The sequence below is a fragment of the Equus asinus genome, chromosome 10, assembly GCF_041296235.1.
Source record: "Equus asinus isolate D_3611 breed Donkey chromosome 10, EquAss-T2T_v2, whole genome shotgun sequence".
Taxonomy (NCBI): domain Eukaryota; kingdom Metazoa; phylum Chordata; class Mammalia; order Perissodactyla; family Equidae; genus Equus; species Equus asinus.
The window spans coordinates 55,676,969-55,701,475 of record NC_091799.1 but is presented as its reverse complement, the minus strand read 5'-3'; the positions used below and the strand labels follow the sequence as shown (position 1 = coordinate 55,701,475).

General features: G+C 52.4%; 2 protein-coding genes across 17 annotated transcripts; one reads left to right on the top strand and one right to left on the bottom strand.

Annotated features, from left to right (window-relative positions):
• The first annotated feature begins 6,108 nt into the window (after positions 1–6,108).
• On the top strand, positions 6,109–14,541 carry ZNF692 (zinc finger protein 692). 15 transcript variants are annotated; one of them, XM_070519527.1, is made up of 12 exons: positions 6,109–6,251; positions 6,926–7,113; positions 7,396–7,427; positions 7,779–8,039; positions 8,584–8,632; positions 8,724–8,849; positions 9,187–9,405; positions 9,493–9,570; positions 9,671–9,749; positions 11,176–11,290; positions 14,011–14,110; positions 14,238–14,541. In XM_070519527.1, exons 2-12 carry the CDS (start codon positions 6,938–6,940, stop codon positions 14,539–14,541), a joined length of 1,539 nt encoding a protein of 512 aa, XP_070375628.1. In that variant the 5' UTR covers positions 6,109–6,251; positions 6,926–6,937. The 15 variants fall into 15 exon arrangements, with proteins under 15 accessions (XP_070375628.1, XP_070375638.1, XP_070375632.1 ...); XM_070519531.1 differs by having other exon boundaries at positions 6,115–6,251; positions 7,947–8,039; positions 9,184–9,405; XM_070519526.1 differs by having other exon boundaries at positions 6,115–6,251; positions 9,184–9,405.
• An 830-nt stretch (positions 14,542–15,371) lies between these two features.
• On the bottom strand, positions 15,372–24,507 carry ZNF672 (zinc finger protein 672). Of its 2 annotated transcripts, XM_014855313.3 has the most exons (4): positions 24,327–24,473; positions 19,423–19,524; positions 18,876–18,962; positions 15,372–17,704 (listed from the first exon to the last, which is right to left on the bottom strand). In XM_014855313.3, exon 4 carries the CDS (start codon positions 17,578–17,580, stop codon positions 16,195–16,197), a length of 1,386 nt encoding a protein of 461 aa, XP_014710799.3. In that variant the 5' UTR covers positions 17,581–17,704; positions 18,876–18,962; positions 19,423–19,524; positions 24,327–24,473; the 3' UTR covers positions 15,372–16,194. The 2 variants fall into 2 exon arrangements, with proteins under 2 accessions (XP_014710799.3, XP_014710798.3); XM_014855312.3 differs by lacking the exon at positions 18,876–18,962 and having other exon boundaries at positions 15,387–17,704; positions 24,327–24,507.

Sequence of the window (24,507 nt, the reverse complement as noted above, 5' to 3'; positions counted from 1 at the left end):
ATCTTAAAGCCCTCCAGGGAAAAATAGCCTCATTTAGATCATCAGTGGAGATGTGAACCACCTCACTTCTCTGCAACAATTTTCTTGTATGCCCCTTGAACATCATCCACTTCCTGCTACCAAGCAACTTTCAGATCCCATCTCCTTTTCCCAGTATCTACCCAGACCTCAGTTCTGTTTTCTATTCTGAAATTACTGCCTTCAGAGTATCAAGACTTGAGTTAATAAACTTGAAATACTGGGTAGTGTTGCAGTCATCTCAATAGATGTAGTAGCCAGATTTAGGTTTTCCTGGTGGAGAGGGCTGAGGGGCAGGCATTTATGTGTTGGGCATCATGCTGGGTGTCTTTACAGGTCAGGGAGAGGGTTGGCATAACCAGAGGCAAGCCTCACAACACAAGTTCTTCCCAGCACATGTCCTCAACCCACTGGTTTTCTCACCTTATTTTACTGCTGGGGCTGTTAGCAGCCTACCTCTTTTTCTCCTTTCCCAGGCCTTCTAAACAAATAGAGCAATGAGAGGGACACTGATGGGGACCATTTTTACACACAGCTATAGCAATCTTCAGAGATTCTTAGAGATGCTTTGTGATCAAGTCCTGTCCATTTAGCTCTTAAGGCAGAGCATCTTTCACAAGGGTTTTCACTTAGGAGAAAGGGGATGGTGTGGCTAGCCTCTTTATGAGTTTAGGAGAAAGCCTAAAGGGTGTCAAGGCTGATGAAGCCCAACACTCTAATCCAGTAGACTACAGTCTCTGCTCAGGGCTACAAATGGGAAGTTTAACCACAAGCTGTTGTGGTGCTTCTGGAGAAAGTAACCTGAAGACTGACAATAAGGGAATTACAGCCATGTTTCCCAGTTCTCACCAGCTGAATGGGCAGTCTGAGGATGACAAGATTCACCAGGTCCTGGTAGATGGAAGCAAGGAGAGATGGAACCACTTTTTTTGAGAACCATCCAAATGTGATCTGGTGAGTGGACCAGAGGGGAATGCAACAAGAATAGAATTAGGAGAAAGGATTTCAAAACGGTGGTAGTTCACAAATTCTTCTGAAGTCTGACGCTGGAAGATGGCAGAAGAGAATTGGTTGCATCTATTTTGGGCCCAAATGTAAAACTTTCTACGTACAGAGAAAAATGAAATGTGGCAAGGAAAAGGGGAGAAGACAAAAGGAAAGAAAAAGAGGACAATATGCAATAAGGGCTAGAAAGGAGGAAAAAGGGTAGTTAGAAGTAAAATGAGAAAAGAAACGTCAGTAAATGGAGAGAATAAAACAGGAATGAGAGAAAACAAAGATGAGAGGAAAAGAATAAACACAGGAAGCAGAGCCGAATGAGAGGAAAGCAGCAAATTCTAAAATTGAGTGCTAGCTCCAAGATGTAGCAGGAGAAAAATATAGGGGGTGTGCGTGGTGGTGGGAGGGCTCTTTCTTACCCTTTATCTTTCATCTTAGGCTCCTTTCCCCCTAATAAGCCTGGCTTATATGACTAGTATTCTCTCAGCACCTTCTACTTGCCCGTCTGGCTTCACGTCCTACTTCATTTGAACACACACAGGCCCAACAGTGCAAAGGCCTGGTACAGGAGATGAAGATGACTAAACGAGAAATAGGAAAGGAAAGAGTCCGGGGCGTGGCTGGGGGGAGGGTGGCGGGGGGTAACGTCAGAACACTCCATCTATCAGAGGAACCTCATCTTTGAGCTCTCCTTACCCAGCACACCCACCCAGTGGAGACTTCCACCTGACAAAGCAGCACACAAGCCAGCTTCTACTGAAAGTGAATCAGATTTTATTTCTGACTTCGCCAGGGAGTGAGGCAGCAGGAGTGGTCCAGGTGCCTGGATTCTAACCTCCCACGACTGCTTGGACCTTTTCCTGCGCCCATGACTTCCCTGGCTTTCTCAAATGTTTTCTCCTTCCCTGAGCCTTTACTCTGGAAACACCATTTCGTCTGCAACACATCCAAGGCCCAGGTGCTCGGATCTCTGCTATAGCCTGGATGATAACCGAGCTATATCTGTAAATCTGCGATTTTCCGCAATTATTCGGCAGCGCTGCCTATCCCGGAGCCTCCCACGCAAGGCCCGCCCCTCTAACTAGAGCGTGTGGCGCGCCACCCACACCCGCCAGCCACCTGCCGGGATGGGGGACGCATGGACAGAAAGCGCCGCTCAGGGAGCAGGAGGGACAGGAGAGCGGCGCTGGTCTTGGCAGAACCCACGGCCTGGCGCTCACCGCGCTCATCAGCGCTCTCCCGCCTAAGCTGGGTCGCCTCGCGCACGATGTGGTCAAAGAGGTCCCGCTCCACCACGTGCAGCATGACGACGGCGTCGCTGGGCAGCTGTTCCTTCAGAACCTGGAGCATAATGTTGCCCTGCAGCCAGAGTCGCGTACTCCGCCGTGCCCACGGCCGCAACCGCGGAGAGCACCCCTGCTGCTGCAACATTCCGGCTGGCGAATCTCTTGGTTGCCGGCTTCCTCTGAATCTGCAGCCGAAGAACACAAACGCGACGGGAGTGGCGCGGCTAGCCACAGCAGAGCACAGTCCTGCATCTCTTACAGACCGTCGCAGCCCGCCCACATGCCATCACAGAGGGCACTGGCCGGTCACGGTCGGGTGTGATTGGCCGCAGCGCGCGGCACCGCCCACTGAATGTCAAGGGACGAGGGCAAATTAGGATATAGGTTGCTCCCAGCGATGCTGATTGGCTGGAGGGAAGAGACGCTGGACGCTGATTGGATGAGGGCGGAGACAAAGGGCCTCCTACTGGGCCTGAGCAAGGCTGAGAGTGTCTGCGGGTTTCGCGAAAATTAGGGCTGAAATTTCCTGCGGATTGCTCCTTCTCCAGCCCAAATGAGTCTTCTGAGGATTTCAGATCAGCGGGTTGATTCCAACTCTGTAGCAATTTGTCTCTTCCCTTCTTTGGACCAGGGAAGTGGAAAATGTTTTTTGTGTTTAGGGAGAAGATATTGAGAACTCAGTGGGTACAGCAACAGAAATATTAGATGTGGCTTTTCCCAAGGGAGGAGATAAAAAGGGGGCTACGGTGCCATGTAAAGTACAGGAAAAATAAATGTCATGAGGACAAATATAATGTCCTCCACATGGACCCCTACAGCTTGTTACACGAGTTCATCATGGGGAGATTTAGGAACTTCTATGTGAAAAAGAATTGGCAGTTTCAGCATGCGGAAAATTCCATGTAACTCAAAGAGATAAAGCTAAGAAAAGCTCGAATTTAGCCTTTGTAAGAGGATGATAAAATGGAACTCTATAATCTCATATTGGGCTGAGGAAGCAGTAAAGGCAGAGAACAAATATAAAGAATCCCCCTTCCCCTCCGTGCCAAAGAACTTAATGCTCCTCTTCAGAATTTACAAAGAAGGGAGCTGGTGACTATTTTAAGAGACTTGGCTCATCTCTTACTTCAATAACGTAAAAAAATTGAAGAGAGGTTGACAGAGAAAAAAGGATTTCTTTGGAGAGGTTTATTGGAGGGTTAAGGAGTTTAAAGTTTTATTATTTTGAGTAGTATCAAACCCAGAGAACCAAGAATGTTCTTGGGTTCTCAAAGTGAGTAAAGGACTTTAATGATCTAAGAGTAACCAAGGTTATGGAACTGCTTGTGATTTCATCCACAAGACCGAGAAGCTAGGATTTTGCAGATGCCTATTAAAGGACTATGAGGGGAAAGAATAAAGCTTTTTTCTCTTTTTCCCCTATAGAGTCCTGCACTTTTCATGTAAGTGTTACACCTTCATTAATGAGTAAATTATCTGGAACAAGGTGGGAAATCTTCCTTCCTACTGTATACTAGGTAGACAAGTATGTTGAGTCATTGGTACCTCAAATCAAGACGACAGTATGAGCAGGGCATACAGGGCTTATCCTAAGGGTGGTTCATGATGGGACACCATGTCATTTAGTCTGTTTAAGTACAGAGAATCCTGGGATAGACAACAATCATACATCAACAACAAACATACAAGTAAACAAGTCCCTGAAATGATGTCCGAGAATGGTGAGTGCTAGGAGGGAGAAAGAATAGGGCACAGTGGGGCAGAGAATGACAAAAAGGATCTTTCTGAGTGGGTGATCTTGGAGCTTGGATTTACATAAGAAGGAAACAACCACACAAAGAGGGAGGCAAGCACTCCAGAGAGAAGGAATTCCCTCCAGCATACTTGGCACACTTAAAAAATAGCAAGAACGTTGTCATAGCTAAGACAGAGTGGACACAGTGAGGAAAGGTGGAGATGGAGGCCAGAGGAGCGGCCAACAGCCAGATCACAAAGAGCCTTGGGGCCATGGTTGGGGTTTTGGGTTGCACTAGAGACCAGTGAAAGGTTTTAAGCAGGAGATTTTCTCTTTGAGGTTACTGTCCCTGCTTTGTGAGGGTAAGAGTAGAAGTAGTAGGCAGATCAATTAGGAGGAGCTGGCCATAGACCAGAAGAAAGATGGTGGTGGTCTGGTAAGCTAAAAAAAAGGTCCAGTAAAAAAGATATCTATGTCATCGTCTCTGAAGCCTGTGAATGTTACCTTATCTGGTAAACACTTTGCAGATGTGATTGTTTTAAGATATTGAGATGGGGACATTCTTTGGATTATGCAGGTGTGTCCTTATAAGAGAGAAGCTGAGGGAGATTTGATACAGAGAAAAGAGGAGGAAGCAATATGACCAGGGAGACAGAGATTGGAGTGAGATGGCCACAAGTCAGGGAATGCTGGCCACCACAAGAAGCAAGGAAAAGATTCTCCCCTAGATCCCTTATAGGGAGTACGGCCCTGCCAATACCTTGATACTAAGACTTCTGGCCTCCACAACTGTGAGAGAATAAATTTCTGCTTTTTTCAGCCATCAAGTTTGTGGTGATGTGTTACAGCAACCACAGAAAACTAATACAGGTGGCTTAGAGCAAGGTTTTACCAGTGGAGAGGGCCAGAAGTCACTGACTTCAAGATGTATTTTTGGAGATAGTATCAACAGGACTAGTGGTGTATATAGTGTTGGTATCTCAGAAGGAGAAGAGTCAAGGATGATTCCAGGTTTTTGTTCTGAACAAGTGGGTGGATGATGGCAACTTCCTAATACAGGAGAGGGGGCAGGAATTATTAAGTGTTATGAGTTGGCCATGGTCATGTTTGAGAAAAACATCAGCTAGCATGTGTCACTGCTTTCTATGTGCCAGGCACTATTCTAAGTTCGTAAGTCAGTTATCCCTGGAGAGTCAAGTGGGCAGTTAGGTAGGAGTCAGCAGCTGAAACGAGGCTAGGCTGGAAATATAAATCTGGGAGTCATCAGTGTATGTAAAGCCACGGGGCCGATTAGATCACCCAAGAAGGGAGAAGAAAGAAGACTTGGTACAGAAGAGAGAAGGCTTGGTCCAGAGCTTGAGCCAAGGGACATTCTGTGTTTTGGTAGGACAGTGGAGGAGGGCCCAACAAAAGACAGGAGTAGCCAATAAGAAAGGAGGAAATCCAGAAGAATGTGAAGCCGCAGAAGCCAACCTGGGGGCCGGGAAGCGTGGAGCGAAAGATCTACATTGTGAGATGTTGCTCTAAGGGTGGAAAGGCAGAGAACTAACCACTGCATTTGGCAACGTGGCCACCGCAAGTGGCCTTGAGAAGCATCATTCCAGTAGCTTGGTAGAGAGGAAAACCCCATTGGAGTCAATAGAAGAGAGAATGGTAAGTGAGGAAGAGTCCACAGTGAATCTAGGCAACTTTTCAGAGGATTTTCTGATGCGAACAGAAGGAATGGGCAATAGCTGGCGGGGACATTGGGGTCTTGAGAAAGCTCTAGTTGGTTTTTAAGGTGGCTTATTCTGCAGCACGTGTTTGCTTGTTGGTGGCAAATGAGAGAGGGAAATTGAAGGTGAAGTACAAAATGGGAACAATTGCAGAGGAGACATTCTTGGGCAGGCTAGAAGGGCTGGGGTTGGGCACACAGGAGTTGGACCTGGCCCTATCCAGTCCATTTCCACAAGACTTTGGTCATCAAGCGCACGCACCCGCCACGGAAGCAGGCTGTCCACAACTCTGGCAGGGTTCAGCGATGCGCATGGATAATATGTGGGGAACCACGGTTCCCGGCAGGCGTTGCGCGGAGCGGCCAGTGCGCAGGCGCACGCCGCCCGCCTCCGACTCTCCCCTCCCCCCGGCCCCGGCCCTAGTTCCGGGCTGGAGCCGCCGACGCGGAGGGGGACGGCTTCCTCTTAAAAGAGAAACGGCGGCGGCGCGCGCTCGAGGTGGGCCCCTGTCCTTCTGCGGCTCTCTGGGCCCGCGCACGAGGAGGCGGGAGAGGCGCAGGCGCAGTCGGGTTGAGGGCGGGTGGGGGTGCGCAGGTAAGGCTGGGGTTTGGGTGGGCCGCGGCGGGCTGTCTGGGCCGCCTGGAAGCTGTCTTTGGGATTGGCCCGTCCCACGCATTGTGAGGGTTAAGTGGGGCGGCCCGAGACGGGGGTGGGGGGAGCCCTCCAGACCCCCCGACCCCAGGCCCCACCCACATCGAGCGCCCCAATGCACACGACCTCTCCTTCCCCCCTCAGCCAGTAAAGGCCCATGCCCTCTTCAAGATTAAACTGTTACGTAGCCCCAGTCCACCCCCAGCTGAAATTTCCCCATGAAAATCTCACATCCCTTCCCCATACCTCCTGCTTCAACACTTCAGTGAGCCCGGGGTCAGGCTGTTTTTCTGATTTTGACCCTGTCCCCCTAACTCCTACCCCACGACATCCACCCCATTGCGTTAGTTCGCGCGCCCTGTAAGTAGGAGAGGTTTGGGCCCAATGGCAGTGAATGCTGTTGAAATGGTTTAGCCCTGCCTCGATTCAGTGATGAGGAAACAGGCCCGAGCAGCAGGTGGAGCCCAGGCCACTGGGCCCCCATCAGGTCGGCTCACATGCGTGTTTCCTCCATCCTGCAGGCCCTGGTGCCCATGGCTGCCTCCCCGGCGGACGCATGCCGCACGCGGCGAGAGAAGCGGCGACAGCTGGACGCACGCCGCAGCAAGTGCCGCATCCGCCTGGGCGGCCACATGGAGCAATGGTGCCTCCTCAAGGAGCAGCTGGGCTTCTCCCTGCACTCCCAGCTCGCCAAGTTCCTGCTGGACCGGTTAGAAGCCAGGGCCAAGGCTCTGGGGGAGGGCACCCACGCACAACACCCAGGCCCATTCCCAGGGCCAGCTGCTGGCCCGCTGCTACTTTCCACGGGCAGATTTCTCACTTTAACAGGATTGCCTGTGTGATTTGTGGCTTCCCACGGTCCTGTCCCCTCCTCTTGGTCCCCAGCGAATAGGGGATCCTTAGGGTTGGCTCCCAAGTATGTGAGCGCCCACAGCTGAGGGCAGTTGGCCAGCTGGGGCCGGACTTGACCTGCCTCTTGTCCCCTTGACAGGTACACTTCTTCAGTCTGTGTGCTCTGTGCAGGTAGGTAGGGAATGGCTGGAGGTGAGGGCTTAGGAGCCAGAGAGGGAAAAGGGGCAACAGGGAGTGATGTGACCTGGGAACACCTCCCTCAGGGGATTGGATTAGAGGGAACTGAGTGAGTTTGAGAAGAGGTGGGGGAGTTGGGGAGCCCAAGGTAGTTCCATGGGGGCAGCCTGTGGGGAAGGGAGCAATGTCTCAAGACCTTGGGGTTCTGGGCTATGAAGAATGGTAAACTGGACTAAGAACCTGGTTGCCCAGTGGGTTGGGGGACAGGGCTATCTGGGTATGGTTCTCCAGGGCAAGAGTAGAGGGCCTCGCAGCTTGCCCTGACTGTCACCTTCACCCCTCCAGGTCCCAAGCCTTTGCCCCCCAAGGGTTTGCAGTATCTGGTGCTCCTGTCTCATGCACACAGCCGAGAGTGCAGCCTGGTGCCTGGGCTGCGGGGGCCTGGGGGCCGAGAAGGGGGGCTTGTGTGGGAGTGCTCAGCAGGCCACACCTTCTCCTGGGGCCCCTCTTCAGGCCCCACACCTCCAGAGGAGCCCAGGCCAGTCCTTCCAAGTACTGCCCCAAGAAGCTGGTGCCCAGAGGCCAGGAGCAGGCAGGAGCCTGCAGGTAGGCTGGGAAAAAGAAGAGTTGTGGAGAAAAGGGAGGGAAAAGTATTCCCATCTCTGTAGCTCAGAACCCTATTCTCTAAAAATGATCCTTTCTCAATGGAAAAACTCTATACTGATAAGGAAATATATCCTGAAATATGTTTTTAGGTATGAAAAGCAAAATACAGAATAGCATATATTGGTAAGTTACCATTGTTGGAAAAATAAGGGGAGAAAGAATGTCTATTTGCATGTGCTTATGATTGTATCAGATATCTCTGGACGGGCTTGTAGGAAATCAGGTTGCCTGTGGCAAGAGCTAGGTGACTGGGGAACAGTATTGGAAAGGAGGTTTTTTTCACAATGTACCTTTTTATACTTTATTTTTTTGAACCATGTGAACATATCATCTCTAAAATAAAATACCCCCTCCCACTCCAGTAGCCTCTGTCCTCTCCTCTTCCTTCTAAGAGTCCTCCTACCACTTCAGACCTTAGAATTCCACCTGTCCTCATCCCTCCAGCCCAGAGTTCCTTCCCCTTTGACCCTACCTGTGCCAACAGGTCTGGAATCTGAGCATGATGAGAGGACTCAGGAGGCCAGGTTGCCCAGGTGAGGTTGGGGGTGGGAGAGACAGGATAGACCTGGTGGATAGTCTGGGTGAGCATGTAGGACCTCAAGCTTGCCTTCCTTGAACCTGCAGGGGGGTGGGACCCCTACCAGAGACCTTCCTGCCCCCAGGAGAAGAAGAGGAGAAGGAGGAAGATGAAGATGAAGAGGAGATGCTCAGTGATGCCAGCCCATGGACCTACAGCTCCTCCCCAGATGAGCAAGTTGGGGCTGAGGGAGGATGCTTAGCAGAGCAGGAGGAGGGAGGGGGCAGCTGGTCAGGGAACCCAGAGCTTTGCAGACTCTGTGGAAGAGCTTGTTGGTGGTGAGGGCAAGCTGGACTTTGGAGAAGGCATAAAGAACCGGAGGCTTTGAATTTGGTGGAAGGGGGTAAAATTAGGCTCTGGGGGAGAAGGAAGGCTGAAAGCAGATGTGAACAGAGATCGTGGGATAGGAGTTGGGTTGTTCCAAGTTTGGGATCTTTGCGATATAGGGGCTGGGGTTGGGCTGAAGGCCCAGAGAGAATGCCCTCATTCTCTTCATTCTCCTTTCAGCAGTGAGCCAGATGCCCCACACCCACCCCCTTCCCCTGTCACCCACGAACTTAAGGAGGGGGAGACATCCATGGCCCCCGAAGCTCCCCCAGTTCCTTTTGCTCTGCCACCCTCATCAGCATCCTCATTGGGTTCTGGAGCTCCTCTGCCTGCAGAAGTCGGGGTACAGCTGGAGCTCACCGGGACCCTTCAAGTGGCCCAGCAGAGTCAGCCCATGGCCAGGTAACCTGATGGCTGAGACAGAGGGCAGGGGCATCCTGCAACATGGCTCTCTCTTGAGGCCCTCTGCTTCCTCTTTGCTGCCCACAGCCCTGGGAGTCAGTCTCCCTCTGCTCTGGCCTCCACCTGGGATGAGGACACCGCACAGATCGGCCCTAAGAGAATTAGGTAGGACTGGGGTAGGGGGTTCTGGGGAAGGGGGTGAGAGGAGGGAGGTAGAGGAGAGCCTGCTGTAGTCCTCATGCTTTTCCCTATTCTCCTCCCCCAGGAAAGCTGCCAAAAGAGAGCTGCTGCCATGTGACTTCCCTGGCTGTGGAAGGATCTTCTCCAACCGGCAGTATTTGAATGTGAGGGTGTGAGGGGCACAGGTTGGGTTCTGTGTGGCCGCTGGGGCTGGGGAGAAGGGCTGAAGGAGCAGCTCAGGCAATGGAGCCTGGGGCGTGGAGGGATTTGAAGCCAGGAAGAGAAGGGTTGGGGTATGAGCAGAGCTTGCCTACAGTTAATAATCAGTCAGACGACTGGTAGATAAGGTGAAAAAACCAGGAAAAACCAAGCTTCAGGTGCGCACCCGCTGTCCGCTACTGCTTGTTGCACTGGCCCTCCAAGGACCGCACACAGATGACAGTGGCATTCGTCAGGCTCTTGGGGTGCTATGACTGTTCTAAGCACTTGACGTGTGTCAAGTCTTTTGATCTTCGCAGCATCCCTATGGAGTAGGTGCTGATATTGTTCCTGCTTTGCAGATGAGGAAACAAAGGCACACAGAAAGGTTAAGCATCGCCCAAGGCTCCTTGGCGTGTGTGATAGCGCTGGGGTTCCCGAGTCTGCTCTCTGCCCACCTCACCCTGCTGGCTTGAGTGGGTGGTTCTGGCACCGGGAGAACTGGGAGATGGTCCTCTCCCCAGCCTCACTGCAGGAAAGGTTTGAGGCACAGAGAGGGAAGGACCCCAGCTCCACACTCAGCTGGAGCCGTCACAGGGCAGGTCCAGAGGCTGGAGAGAGCCCACATCTGAGGGATGGAGAGGCACAGGTGGATGGGATTTCGGAGAGACTTTGGAGGGGGAAAGTCCCCAAGTGGCGTTGAAGCTCTGGACTGAGGAGAACATTCAGCAGTGCTGGTCAGACGTACTTGAGCCTGTTGATGGAGGAGACTGAAGCAGCCCCCAGCAGCAGTTTAACTATGAGAAAATGGGATTATGGAGAAGGGGAAAGTCCATGCACTTTAGTGAGACAGGATGTGAAATTAGGTCAGATAAAAAGAGAAATATTTCCCGGAAATAACTAGAGAGTTAAGGTTGAAGAATATACTACCCTTAAACGTGTTCAGGTTGAGGGTGTGTGTTTCCAAAGCAGATTTAGGAGAACATCATACAATATTTACCTGTGGTGAGCTGTCAATAAAAAGTAGGCAATCTAGGCGATATTGTTGTACATTAATACTGACATCAGAGGATAATCATACCCACCCAAAATGTATTTCCATCCCTGGCAGGTAGCAAATCCATGGTTGAGGAACCAGGACTGTCACCAGAGTGGCACTTTGTACAGGGAACTGAGCATTGCAGGGGAGGGTGTGGCAAGGAGGTGAAATAACACAAGTTGAGGGCAGAGTGGGGATCAGGATGGGATGGGATCAGGGTGAGGACTAGTCAGGATGATGTGAGCTGGCGGTGACAGGGAGAACTGCTGGGGGATGGCGAAGGGGCAGCGGAGCTTGCCTGCAGGGTCAGTTCTGGCAGTCTCCTTGAGGACACCACCTGCTTCCTTCTCTAGCACCACAAGAAGTACCAGCACATCCACCAAAAGTCCTTCTCCTGCCCGGAGCCGGCTTGTGGGAAGTCCTTCAACTTTAAGAAACACCTGAAGGAGCATGTGAAGCTGCATAGTGGTGAGTGGTGGAAATGCCTCCTCACCTCTCCCTTGGGGGTCCTGTCATCTCCCTCAGTGGGTCCCTTTACCTCCCTCTCTATGGGTCCTGTCGCTTCCCTCTGTGGGGCACTTTACCTCCGTGTGGGTCCCTTCACTTTCCCCTGTTGGCCCCATCACCTCCTATCTGTAGGTCCTGCCACACCTGTCTGGGATGACTGACACTCGCTCATCCTGCATTCTCTTTGTGTTGGGCACCTGCCTGCTTGAGACTGTTCTAGGTGCTGGGACTAGAACGGCACCTAGATGTTCTACAGCAGTGCTGCTGTATCGAACAGCAGGGAACAAAGCTGGCAGTCCTGACCTCTTAAGATGTCCTCTCTAGTGATACAAGGCTATGAAGAGATGTGAAGCAGGGAAAGAGAGGAGAGTGTGAGAGAGGAGTTGCTCTCTTAGAAAGGGAAGGTGCTTTGAGCAAAGACTTAAGTGAAGGGAGGAATGGAGACCTATCCACGTTGACAGACCTGAACTGGCATCTGCATGGCGCATTCCAGGAATGGAGAGGAGGCCAGGAGGTTAGAAAGGAAAGGAGAGATCAGATAGGTGGTAGAGGCCTCCAAGACGACCAACAGAATGGCCTGGCTCCTGCCTGAATGAGATGCGCTCCGTCTCAGGGTCTTGAGCAGTGGAGGAACACAATTGACTTTCATAGGAACTCTGTGGCTACCATGTAGAGAATGGGGGACTGCAGGAATGTGCAGTGCACAGACAGTAGCCTGGATGCACTGGTGCGGGCAAGTTGGTGAGAAGTGGCTGGAGGCTGACCTGAGTGTGATGGTGGAACCAGAAGGGCTGTTGTGGGAAGCACAGATTGGCCTCGGTTGGGATGGGCGGGGGGAGTCAGGGCTGACTTAGGAGATTCTGGCCTGAGCACCTAGGCAGAAGATGACGTGATTTCCCGAAAACAAGGGAGAAGCGGGCTTTGAGAAAGGGTCCTTTTATTTGAGACATGCTTATTAGGCATCCCAGAAGATGTGAATCTGGAGTTTGGGAAGACGGTGGGGGAAGAAAATGTGTTCATCATGCTCAACATGGACGGTATTTGGAGCTGTGAATAGAGTGTACTTACATGGAGGGAGCGAGCATAATTAGACAAGAAGTCCAAGCAGAGCAAGTGAGAAGGGCAGCGGCAGAGGGGCAGTTGAGGCAGGCAAAGAGAGTGGGCTCTGAGGAGCCAAGTGGAGAAAGTGCTTCAGGGAGGAGGCAGCGGTGAGTTGTGCCAGTGCTGCAGGGCCAGGTAAGATGAGGATGAGGACAGGCCACTGGACTGGCAGCGAGAAGCCATCCTTGACCAGGTGACATGGCATGTGACAAGGGAGGTGACAGCCAGAATGGAGTGGGTTCAAGGCAGAAAAGAGCTGAGGAAGTGGAGACAGTGACTATGGGCAACTCTTTGGAGTTTTGCTGTGAAAACAAATAAGAGAAATGGGGTCTTAACTGGAGGGCTGTGAGATTTTGGCGCAGAGATGGGAAGAATCCCACAGGGAGGAAAGGCTTGCTGATGGAGTAGGATGGGCAACCTCAATTTAGTGAGGAAGGGTGTGTCTCAGGCACAGTTGGAGGGTGGCCACAGGGGAGCAGGGAGTATTCACATATACGGGCACAGAAGCAAGTTGGCTGGTGGATTAGGTCAGGGGTGGATGTGGGCCTTCTCTTCTGGCTTCTCTTTTCTTGGTGACTTGAACGAGATCACTGCTGAATGAGGCTGGTGGAGAGAGGAGGTGGTATGAAAATGGCCTTCTGGATTGTAGAGAGTGGGAGAGTAAACTGACCAGGGAAATGCAGAGGCATAGGAGACTTGAGACTTGTGGTTGTGGATGAAAGGAGAGGCTGGGGGAGGGAGGTGGTTGTGGGCTCCTCAGCACACATGCTCAGGCCTGAAGCAGGCCAAGGGTTGTGTTTATCCTGAGTTGGGTTTTAACCAAGCAGGTACAGCTGAAGGAGAGGGGAACAGATTAATTGGTAGTATGAATGAAGAAAGGCTATAAAGACACCCTGTGGAAAGGCAGCGGGCCACTGGACTGGCAGCCTGGAGTCATGGGATTATTGTAGCAGGAAAAAGTAGGAGGCCATAGCTGAATTTGGGTTGCTTGAAACTGTGATTTCAAGGTGGTACAGTGATGGGGTATGACCTGGGAGAGGTGGCTGAGAATGGTGGGGGACCAGGTCAGTGAAGGTCAGGGAACAGAGAAGTGGAGTGCTGGACATGTATAAAACAAAACGACAGCAGGAGGGGTGGCCGAGGAGAGGGCTTGGAGACAGTTGTGTGGAGCACAGGGGAGTGAAGGGGGTGAAGGCTGCAGGTGTGTGTGTGGTCTGATGGCAGGATATACAGTGCAGTGGTGGGACAGAGGTCTAAAGGATGCCATGACAGGCAAGGATACCTCCTCCATGCAGGCCCTGAGGCTTGGGGGTGTAGGAGAAAAACGACAGCAGGCCTATGAGAGCTGCTGGAGACTGGCAACGGGCAGGTGCTGTGATAGCTGGCAGGGAGGGCAGGGGCAGGGGAAAAGACAAGGGAGGAAATTGACTGCTGACAGCCACAAGGCACTCTTGAGGGCTGGAAAGGGTGGGATATGCAGGCTGAACCGGGACAGTACTCCTGGGTATGTGGAGTGGGGTGGGCTGAGGAGGGGCCACAGCCTGGGGATGGATGCTGGGGTGTCCCCCATGCACTCGCAGATACCCGGGACTACATCTGTGAGTTCTGCGCTCGGTCTTTCCGCACCAGCAGCAACCTCATCATCCACCGGCGCATCCACACTGGAGAGAAACCCCTGCAGTGAGTGTGGGGGAGGGAGGGCTGGCAGGGAGGCTGGCAGGACAGTGGCAGCTGGGAGCAGAAGGAACCCCTGGGGATGTCAAGGTGGACTGAGGCCCCTTCCTTCCCTCTGATGTCCCTGGCTCAGGTGTGAGATCTGCGGGTTCACCTGCCGCCAGAAGGCCTCCCTGAACTGGCACCGGCGCAAGCATGCAGAGACAGCAGCTACTCTGCGCTTCCCTTGTGAGTTCTGTGGCAAGTGCTTTGAGAAGCCAGACAGTGTTGCAGCTCACCGCAGCAAAAGCCACCCAACCCTGCACCCAGCCCCACAAGAGTCACCTGGCCTACTGGAGCCCTGTGCCAGCATCTCTTCCCCTACACCCCTGGGGTCCAGTGATGGGTCCAGGCCCTCTCCAGTTCCTCAGGCTCCGACCCTGCTCCCTCAGCAGTGAGCATTCCCCAGGCTTTGGGGAGCGAGACCCCAGGGACTGAAAAGGAGCAAGGAGGAGAAGAGCCAGATGCCTGGTCCCTGGAACTAGAACGACAGGAAGAGCAGAGTGGGGGCAAGACTGGGCTCTAGGGGACCCAGGCTACTTTAGTCTTCCTAAAGGACAGAATAAACCCAGTATTTTACATGGACGTGTGTGGGCAGAGCGAGTGTTTTGGCACCTGATTCCTTTGGAAGCAGGCTCTGCTGGCATGTGCCTGAAGTGCACCATAGGCGTAGGCCCTGTTCCTCTCTCTGCAGGCCCCTATCTGCCCCCACCTTGAGGACCCAGCTTTCTTTCCCAATTTGCTTTGGCAGTTTGCAGCCCTTTCTATGGAGTATCACACCTACCCTTGCACTTAAGCAGGGCAGGCCGTGACCGTATGGAGAGTGCTGGGTCATTCCAGAGAAATGGGCTGGAGCAGGAAAAGAGGTATGTGATCCTGGCCACATTTGTACTCTCCATTGACCAAGAGAACCAAATGTATAGGCCCCTGAATAGTACTGTCTTCCAGTGCAAAATAGAGGGGCCCGTACTTGCAAGATGGCTGAGCTACCTTTGGAAGGGACAAGACCTTGGAACTTTGAAAGGGCCTGGCTCTTGGATCACTCCTGAAGTCTGCAAAGACAGCAGCCTCACATTTGACAAAGGGGGGCTCTGGGGATCCAGAACCCAAATAAGCAACTCTTTATTTCACCAGCCATAAGCAAAAAATCTCTGGCCAATTCCAGGGGATTTTCCACCCTGCACTGTTACCTCTGTGGAGCTCAGTTTCCCCATGGCTCCAGGCTTGATTTAGAAATAACATTCTGATGCTAAAATTGGCAGTGCCTGGCTTTGTGGACCCATGTGGTCTTGGCCCAGGTTCCAGAGCTAATGCCACCCACCTCTGGTGGTGCCTCTCAGGAGAACTCTGTCCTGAGAGGCACCTGGATCTGGACACCATCAGGTCTGGCCTATGGGATAGGCAGGCAGCCATGCTGAGGTGTCCCGCCCACCTTGATGTGGGTGGGCCATCTCTGCCAGGCAGTAGGCTAGGTCCTTCTGGCGTGTAAATGTCCTTCATTGAAGTGAGCTCTCCCACCATCTCTCAGAAGCCCAGGAGGAAAGCAGCAGAGAGACCAACAGTCAAGTAGAACCAAGAGGCAAGACCACAGGGCAGGTAGGGTGTGTGTGACCACATGTGTGATCATTACCTGAAGAGGCACAATAGCAAAAGCCCCCGGGAAGGAGAGAGGGAGGAGACTCAGACTAGAAAAAGGAGATGGGACAGGAGAAGACAACACAGATGAGAAAACAAGAAACCCCTGAGAGCACAACAGCAGTGGAGGACCACACCAGCATCTGGGCTCTCTTCCATGCTGGGGTCTGGGAGGTTTTCCCCTCCCTGCAGCTACACCGCAGAGGGCAGAAGGGCTGAGGACAGGAAAAGAGCTGACAAGGGAAGTCGCTGTAGGGGTGTGGCAGGAGGCCAGGTGAAAGGCTACCAACAGAGATAGGGAAAGGGGACAGGCGGTGCTGCCCTTCCACGACGTCCCACAACGTCCATCTGTGAGTTGCCCCACCATCCCTGTGGCAGTGTATTGATGCTTGCCTAGCACACTCCAGAGGAGTCTCTCAGCAAGTCTCCCTCAACCGGGACAGAGAAACTTCTAGCTTTTCCTGTCCTGCCTGCCCAGCAAAGATGAGGGCAGCTCCCAGTGGGGCCTGGGTGGCGGCGGCAGTGCGAGCACGCGTGTGGGCCCGCTGGTGCTGTGACAGTGAGCGGCTGTGGCTGAAGCATTTGCCACACTCGGCACATTCTGCTGGCCGCTCGCCCAGGTGCGTCTTGCGGTGCAGCTCCAGCTTCGAGCCCACGCTGAAGGCCTTGCCACACTCGGGGCACTTGTGGGGCTTCTGGCCGGCGTGGTTGCGCCGGTGCACATTGAGGTTGGACACGCACGTGAAGAGTTTTCCGCACAACTCGCAGCGGTAGGGCTTCTCGCCCGTGTGCGTGCGCCGGTGCTTGGTGAGGTCTGAGCGGTCACTGAAGCGGTGGTTGCACTCAGGACATGGGAAAGGCCTCTCACCCGTGTGGATGCGCTGGTGCACCACCAGGTCGGAGCGCTGTCCAAAGCCCTTGCCGCAGGTGGAGCATGCATGCGGCCGCTCACCCTGGTGGCTGCGCCTGTGGCGCAGCAGCGTGGAGCTCTCGCTGAAGCAGCGCCCACAGTCGGGGCACGCGTAGGGCTTCTCACCCGTGTGTGTGCGCTGATGGCGCCCCAGCGTGGCGCTCTCTGAGAAGCCCTTGCCGCACTCGGGGCATTTGAAGGGTTTCTCACCTGAGTGCGTCTGCAAGTGTCGCGTTAGCGTGGAGCTCTTGGAGAAGCTCTTGCCACACACGCCACACTGGTGTGTGGCTGGAGCGCATGGCTGCCGGGGTGTGGAGCTGCCATGGCTCTGGGCCGCATGGACGCGCTCATGGCACCGCAGCCCGGTGCTGCTGCGAAACGCCCGTGGGCACTGTGCACAGCGGTGGAGCAAGTCGGCTGCCGGGGCAGGTGTCCCCCACGGGTGCGCCCTCGCCTGGTGGAAGCACAGCGCACTCTGGCGGAAGGTGCGGGAGCACAGCGGACAGCGGCTGGGCCGCTCAGGTGGGTGCCGGCGGCGCCGGTGCAGCATTAGAGCTGGGAGGTGTGGGAAGCGGCGGCCGCAAGCACGGCAGGGGCAGGAGCGGCTTTGCCGCCTGTGCGTGCTCTGGTGCAGGTCGAGGCGGCCACTGTGGCGGAAGCTCTGGCCGCAGTCACTGCAGATGTAGAGCGTCTGGCCGGTATGGGCGCGTTGGTGCGCTCGGAGGTCGGCGGCCTGTGCGCAGCGTTCCCCGCAGTCTAGGCAACGGAAGCGGCTGTCTCCGCCATGGGCACGCTCGTGCCGCAGCAGCACCGTACTGTAGCGGAAACTCTTGCCGCACTCACTGCACACGTAAGGCTTATCCGCAGCCGCCACCTCTGATGCAGCAAACATAGTGGCAGCCCAGTCAGAGCGCCCTCAGGGTGCAGACTGGGAGCCAGACCAGCAGGGAAGCGTGCCACTCATGCTCCGTGGTCCACCTCCTGGAGCTGCGGGTTGTTTTCAGTTTTCTCAAATCCTGGAAAAGGAGCAATAGCAGAGGAAAGAAGGAAAGGTGTGGAAAATTAGTCTGTGGATTCCAGGGTTCCTTCTCTCACAGGCAGGTACTGCAGCTGTTCAGAGGTTGGCTGTAGCCAGGCTCACCCTGCACTGTGAGCCCTGTAGGGAGAAGGTCACTGTGAGCCCCAGCAGCAGCTGCAACAGCTACACCTTGGGGAATAGACAGGCAAGTACTGACTCTCCATTTCCTGTAACTTCCTCAGCTAGGCCATCTCCTGGATTCGGTTCTCCAAGAGGACACAAAGCGATGAGAGTCCTAGAAATTTGGGGAAAGGGGTTCTTGTGACACCAGGAAGGACAGGAGAGACTGAGAGGGGAATGTGCCTCCAGCACACTGCTCGGGAGTAGAGAAGGAGGCCCAGCCTGTTTTCTGGCTTTAGACTGGGGATCTTGGCCTGGAGATGCACTAGGAAACAACCAAGAAGGCATAGGCAATGAGAAGTCCCTAGAAGGTACCAACACTTTCTTCTGACACCCGGGTTTTCTAAGTTACCAACGTGAACCCCGCCAGGCCTGGGCTAGAAGGACAAGGAAGGCAATGAGATGAAGCATAAACCCATCCAGCAGCGGCAGCCTGGGCAAAAGGCTCAGAAAGGGCTGGGGCCTGGGCAACAGAAGGTATCTGAGGAACGCCTAAGTATTTGCTCCTTGGTTTCAGATGGTACCTGATAAACAATCGCTGCATACGAGTACACAGCCCTGGAGTTCCCTTGTCTAGCCTTGAGAAAGCAACTCAGGATCTAGGAAAGGGCTGAAAAAGGAACATGGATAATTCACAAAGAATATTATCAAAAGTTAATGGTATTATCCAAGAAGTATTTTTCACATTTTCAGGGAAGGCTGGGGAGAAGGAAGGGGAATCCTTTCTAATTCTCAGGGCCATCCAAGTTGTTTGCAGACCTTCTACAGACTTTCTTCACTGCCCCAGCTCCAGGGATCTGAGAACCTGGAGTAGCAGAGAAGCCCTGTTATGGGGACAGACTCTGCTCTGCTGTCTTCTTTATCTCAAATGGTATCCCTGGATCCTTCTGACAAATTGGTCCAGGAGTTGTCTGGGAGCAGGGTCAGCCTTTGTGCACAGAACCTCCTATGCCCTCTAGTTAGAGCACAAATGGGGCTATCCTCCTCACCTGGCGGGCCTCATCACTGCTTCCCTCAAGGCCCATGGATCTGTCCCCAGCTCAGTTCAGTGGGACACTGGAGATTAGGTATAGTTGCTATCAGTTGTAGGCCATGTCACCCAAAAGATCAGGGAGAGGAAGCAAACAAAATAGTCAGCAGTCATTTTCTTATTAGCAGATGAAAACTCATTATAAATATCGAGAGCTCTGGTTGAAACATCCCACAGAGGCTGGCCCCATGGCCCAATAGTTAAGTTCATGCGCTCTGCGTTAGCAGCCCAGGGTTTCACCAGTTCAGATCCTGGGCGTGGACACAGCACCACTCATCAGGCCATGCTGAGGCAGCATCCCACATAACACAACCAGAAGGACCTACAACTAGAATCTACAACTATGTAGTGGGGGGCTTTCGGGAGAAGAAGAAGAAGAAGAAAAGAAAAAGATTGGCAACAGATGTTAGCTCAGTTGCCAATCTTAAATAAAAATCCCATAGATGGAGTTCTCATCTTTTGGGTGCAAATGGGGTCAACTGAAAAAAACCTTGAAAGCCACAAACCTGCAGGGGTGGGCTCTGGAGCTTCTGCTCCCCTCCGCATTGGGCAGGAGTGGCCAGTGTAGGGTGTTCTCTTCTGGTATCTGGAGCAGGATGTGCTGTGCCCTGCAGGGGTGAAGGAAGAGGGATGACGTGAATTTAAACTGAGCAGAAGGGACAGAAGCAGGGAGAGAAAGAAGAGGGAAATATTTCCTGAAGGAGGGTATTTTTTAATGGACATTTTCGAATATAAAAAACTAACGAATAGTATCATGAATCACTCATCTTCAGTGTCTATCTATATTTTGCTATCTGTTTCATCTATGAGACTTCCCCCACCCCACACACTTTTTTTTTGTCTGGAATATTTTAAATCCAAGACATCTTATTCAAAGAAGATGAGTTTTAAGCAAAATCTGCAACCAGGAGCAGAAGCCCCTCTGCAGATGTGAGAGCAGACTTTAGAGGGAATCTCTCAGTTCTTCCAGAGGGAACTTGCAGCCCAGACACAGGCTGCTGATTCTAGCTGGTTGTCAATTCAAAGGCATGTTTGCTCTCATGTGAGTAAAACCTTCCCTCGAGACTCACTGGTTGATCCCAAATGCCAAAGAGATGCTCACACATCAAATGCTCATGCTTCGGTGAATGCTCCACCTCACCCAGGGGTCTCTGGGGACCATGCACTTCTCAGGCCAAGTTTCTGGGAACCCACCTTCTGCCAGGCCACTGACTGCCAGGGCACATGCCCAAGGAAGGTAAGACAACCACACAAGCACCAACATGCACACATAAATGACATATAAACAAAGACACCATTTTCCCCCATTACAGATGTGGAGTAAGAGAGACCCTGTCTAGGGTGCAGGTTTGGTGCTTGAGGTGCACCCTTCAAGTCTCTCTTCAGTACCTCACCCCATGCTGGAGCTTGCCCTAGAAGCAAAGGGGTCTATGCCTGCAAGGAAATCTGAAAGAAAAAGTAAAGTATTACTGTGCCAAATAAAGAATGATTTCTAGGCTGTCCTAACCACTACTTTCCTGATTGAGAGTTTTGAAGTCGTTGTACCACCAAATTTCTTTTACTTAGGGGAAAAAAAAAGTATAAGGAAGGCTTGGAAAGAGGGAAGGGGTAATTATGTGTGAGTTGGCAAAAAGTCCTAATCGTTTGATGCTTTGAAGTATTTAAGTACCTTTCAAGCAATTAATACAAATATTTACAAATACTGTACGTACAACTAATAAAAAACAGGTACTAAGAAGATAAGCTAATGGAAAAGATTAACATTCACAATAGATTAAAGATAAACTTCTGAGTTTTGTATATTACTTTATTTTTGTTTCTTAATAGATATCGCAGGCACGCCACACCATATCTAAGCGATCACATATTACAAATCAAGAGTGTTGGAATTAATAAGGATTTACAATATTTACTAACAATCTACTGTGAGAGCAGTTTAGAGTTTTTTCTGAGTTTTGTCCTTCAGTCAGTATGGAAATTTTCTTCCCTGGTTATCTGTTCTGCTGGGCCGGTATTTCTGGGGCATGATAAAGAAGCAAGTGATCCTCACAATTCCTCCATCTTGAAGCCTGAGTTACTGGTCTGGGCTGCAGGAGTGGGGCTAAAGGCTGTCCCAGCTGTGCTGTACACTAAGTAGCCACGAGCCACATGTGGTGACTGAACACTTGAGCGGTGCTGTTCCAAACTGAGATGTGCTGTAAGGGTCAAATACACTCCTAGTTTCAAAGACTTAGTATGAAATAAGAACGCAAAATCTCATTAATAATGTCTAATGTTGATTATATGTTGAAATGATAAGATTTTTGATATACTGGGTTAAATGAAATATACTGTTAAAATTAACTTCACCTGTTTTTAAGAAAAGTGAAGATTACAAATGTGGCTGACATTTTATTTCTATTGGAGAGTGCTTACCCAAATGCCTTTCCCAATCCTGGACAATATACAAAGAGATATATTGTCTCACCTCATAGTACCTGGAAGGGTTTGCCTGGGAAGAGGTCACTGACTGCCCTGACTCTTAGAGCCTCAGTAACCAGAGAAGGGGACCATTCCTCTCATCTCCCAAAACCCCAGGCCCTGCCCATCCCTTCAAGAGGTGCCCACCTGCTTTTCTGGAAAGTGGACATCTGTACTGCGAGTAGGAAACCTGGTTGGGTCTTGGGGTTGTGACTCATGCAATGCCTCTCACTGCTACTCTCTGTTATTACTAGCATCAACATATAACCACTCTCAAGTGTTTGTTTGTTCCCACTGGGTCCTCCCAGTAGTCCTTTGAGGTGGGTATTACTGGTTACCCCCATGAGACCTGAGGTTCTCACAGGAGCTTGTCCAGCATCACCCAACACAAGTGCTGCAGACAGGGCTGGGGACAGGAGGGGTGCAGCAGGCCGGATAGCCTGGCTCTAGTTCTCTCAGGCAGCCCCCAACCCTTCCCGGCCCTAGCCTACCAGCGGCAGCTCAGCAGGAAGCCCCACTGTGCCAGGACCAGGGCTCGGTCTATGCGTGACATGTTGACCCCCTGAGGCTCTGGCTGGGGAAAGGAAAATGCCCACGTTAGCAGTGGGGGTGGGGTGGTGGGGTCAGCCATGTGGCCAAGTGGTTAAGTTCGTGTGCTGGGATTTGGCAGCCTGGAGTTTTGCTGGCTCGGATCCTACACATGGACATGGTACCGCTCATCAAGCCATGCTGAAGTGGCATCCCACATAGCACAACCCGAAGGACATACAACTAGAATATACAACTATGTACTGGGGGGCTTTGGGGAGAAGAAGAAGAAGAAAAAAAGATTGGCAACAGATGTCAGCTCAGGTGCCAATCTTTAAAAAAAAAAAAGCTGTGGGTTGGGGAGCAGTAGCTGCATTTGGGCGAGATGATTCTTCTGTTGGCCTCTCTGTGTATCCTTAAGCACCACCCAGTCCCAGCCCTAAAGATACACTGTTGTCTCCTGGGCTCAGAGACACTCCTGGAAGATGCTGAAATCTACATCCAGACAGAATCAAATTGTCCACTTCTCAATCTGTGGGGGTGGGGGAGGAATTGGGGAGATAGAAAAGTTTACCTGACCCTCTGGAACCTGCTTTGGGACATTTCCATTTGTAGTTCCTTTCCTGGAAAGCCCTTTTCCCTTTCATTCAGAGCTCTGCTCAAATAACCCCTCCTCAGAGAAGCACTGCTAAGCACTCTCACACCTCATCCCCTTACTTGGCTTTATTCTGAATAATCAGTGAAAGTAACAGGAAACTGATTCCTATCCACCCTGGAAAGGTTTCAGCCCTTTTCTAGGTAAGGATGGGTGTGAAATCCCCACTCCTCACTTCCTTCTCCCCCCAAAACAAGGCCCAGTTCTTCAAAAGTAGCCCCTTCCAGCTTCAGATCCAGTCTGACATGTTTAAGGAGCTGGTGGAAATAGGAAGAGCAGCTCCCTCACACCCTCAGTGCCCAAGCCTAATCATGATCCAAATACATTCTTTTGGAAGTTTTGCCTCCACAAAGCTATTCCTGTAAAATCTGGGAAGTGCGGATAAGGTATGCATGGGAGAGAACATATATAGCAGGGTAGTTTATTCTCTGTGTCTCTTTGACACATGGGCAAAACTGAAGCCCTGAGGGGCCAGAGTATCCCAGAACTGGGATGAAAGAAGTGACTTCATGGTGTTTTGCATCCTCCCTGGGCCTAGGAAGAAGTTGAGTACACAAAAGCATTCAACACTTTTTTTAAATGATGTATTAATCTGGAATAATCTGTAACGTTAGGTTCCTGGAAGAGACGACCTCTTTCTAGTCATCTTATCCTCCATTGCCCTACCCACCGCATATACTGCAAATACTCTGCTTTGGTTGAGTCAGAACTGCAACCTATGTAGAGGAACCAGAGAGGCAGTGTCCAAATTCTGGTTCTCCCATTACTAGCTGTGTGACTTTGGATAGGGGATTTCGAGTGTTTGACACTCCTGCCTTGGAAAACTCAGTAAAAGAAGCTATTATAATGTTTCATATGAAAAGAGGGAAGGACAAAATATGTGCAAATCTGAGAACTGCGGTTGCCGACTTTTTAGGATTTACTCTCCTCGAGACAGTTCCACTGAAGGACCCTGAAGGGGTCTGACTCCTACTTCTACCTCCTAAGCATCCTAAACGTTCTGCAAGACCTTTTAAGTCCTTCCCCGCCCCCCCCCCCCGACCCCTACAGAATCGTCTTCACACGTTTAGAGAAGCGTAGCTTTCCGTAGAGCCTTAGAGCCTTCCGTAGCCACACGCCGTACCCTGAGAGCTTCGGGAGTAAGCAGGGACGTTGGTTACTCATTTTAAGACTTGGTGCCTAGTACTTAACGGGAGGTAAGCATGACTATTCGAGGAACGAGGAAGGCCGCACCTGAGCAGGTCGCCTTCCCTGGGTGCAGCGCAGCCAATCCCAGACCCTTTAGTCAGCTTTCGTCACGAGTTGCTGGGTAGGTTCTCCTTGGGCGAAACTCTTCCCAGCCCGGACCCAACCCAGCTCCACGCCCTTGGCGCCAGCCCACGCGGAGGGCAAGACAGGGCACCAAAAACGTGGTAGGGAGCAGTGGGCGTTTAACGCCGAAGGAGCCCAGTGGCTGCTGCTGCCCTTTTAATCCGGTTCAGCCTGGCAAGGTCTACGTTGTGGGGACACTGGCCCCGAAGGTCACCGGGGGAGGACGGGCGAAGACACGCGGAGGACAAGGCCTGGGAGGAGTAGTTTGCTCGGCGGCCGCAGGCGTGCGCAGCCCGATCGCTCACTCCTCCGCGGCTCCGCGTCACTTCGTCGTCGGGGCGGCGATGCCGACGGTGGCGGCCGCGGGCCGCCCGGGGCGGAGGGGAGAAGACGGGCGACAGTTGCGGACCGCTGCCTGGCGCCAACCCTGCCCTCCCGGCCCCTCGGTCCCCTCACCGGTCGCCGACTGGCTCCTCGGACACTGCGCGGCTCCCACTCAGCGGGTTCGCCGACCCCCGCCTCCCGGACCGCGAGACTGGGGCGCAGGAGGGAAGGGGCTGGCGGAGAACGGGTCGCCGAGCGCTGGGAACAGGGAGGTGCCTCGGGATGGGGACTCACGCTCCAGCCCCACTTTCCC

Excerpts from the sequence above, each read along its gene's own strand:
- ZNF692 (XM_070519526.1), top strand. The coding sequence starts at position 6,938 with ATGGCTGCCTCCCCGGCGGACGCATGCCGCACGCGGCGAGAGAAGCGG. Across the intron at positions 8,633-8,723 it reads CAGGAGGCCAGGTTGCCCAG|GGGGGTGGGACCCCTACCAG; the intron begins GTGAGGTTGGGG and ends TTGAACCTGCAG. Across the intron at positions 8,850-9,183 it reads TACAGCTCCTCCCCAGATGA|CAGTGAGCCAGATGCCCCAC; the intron begins GCAAGTTGGGGC and ends TTCTCCTTTCAG.
- ZNF672 (XM_014855312.3), bottom strand. The coding sequence starts at position 17,580 with ATGTTTGCTGCATCAGAGGTGGCGGCTGCGGATAAGCCTTACGTGTGC.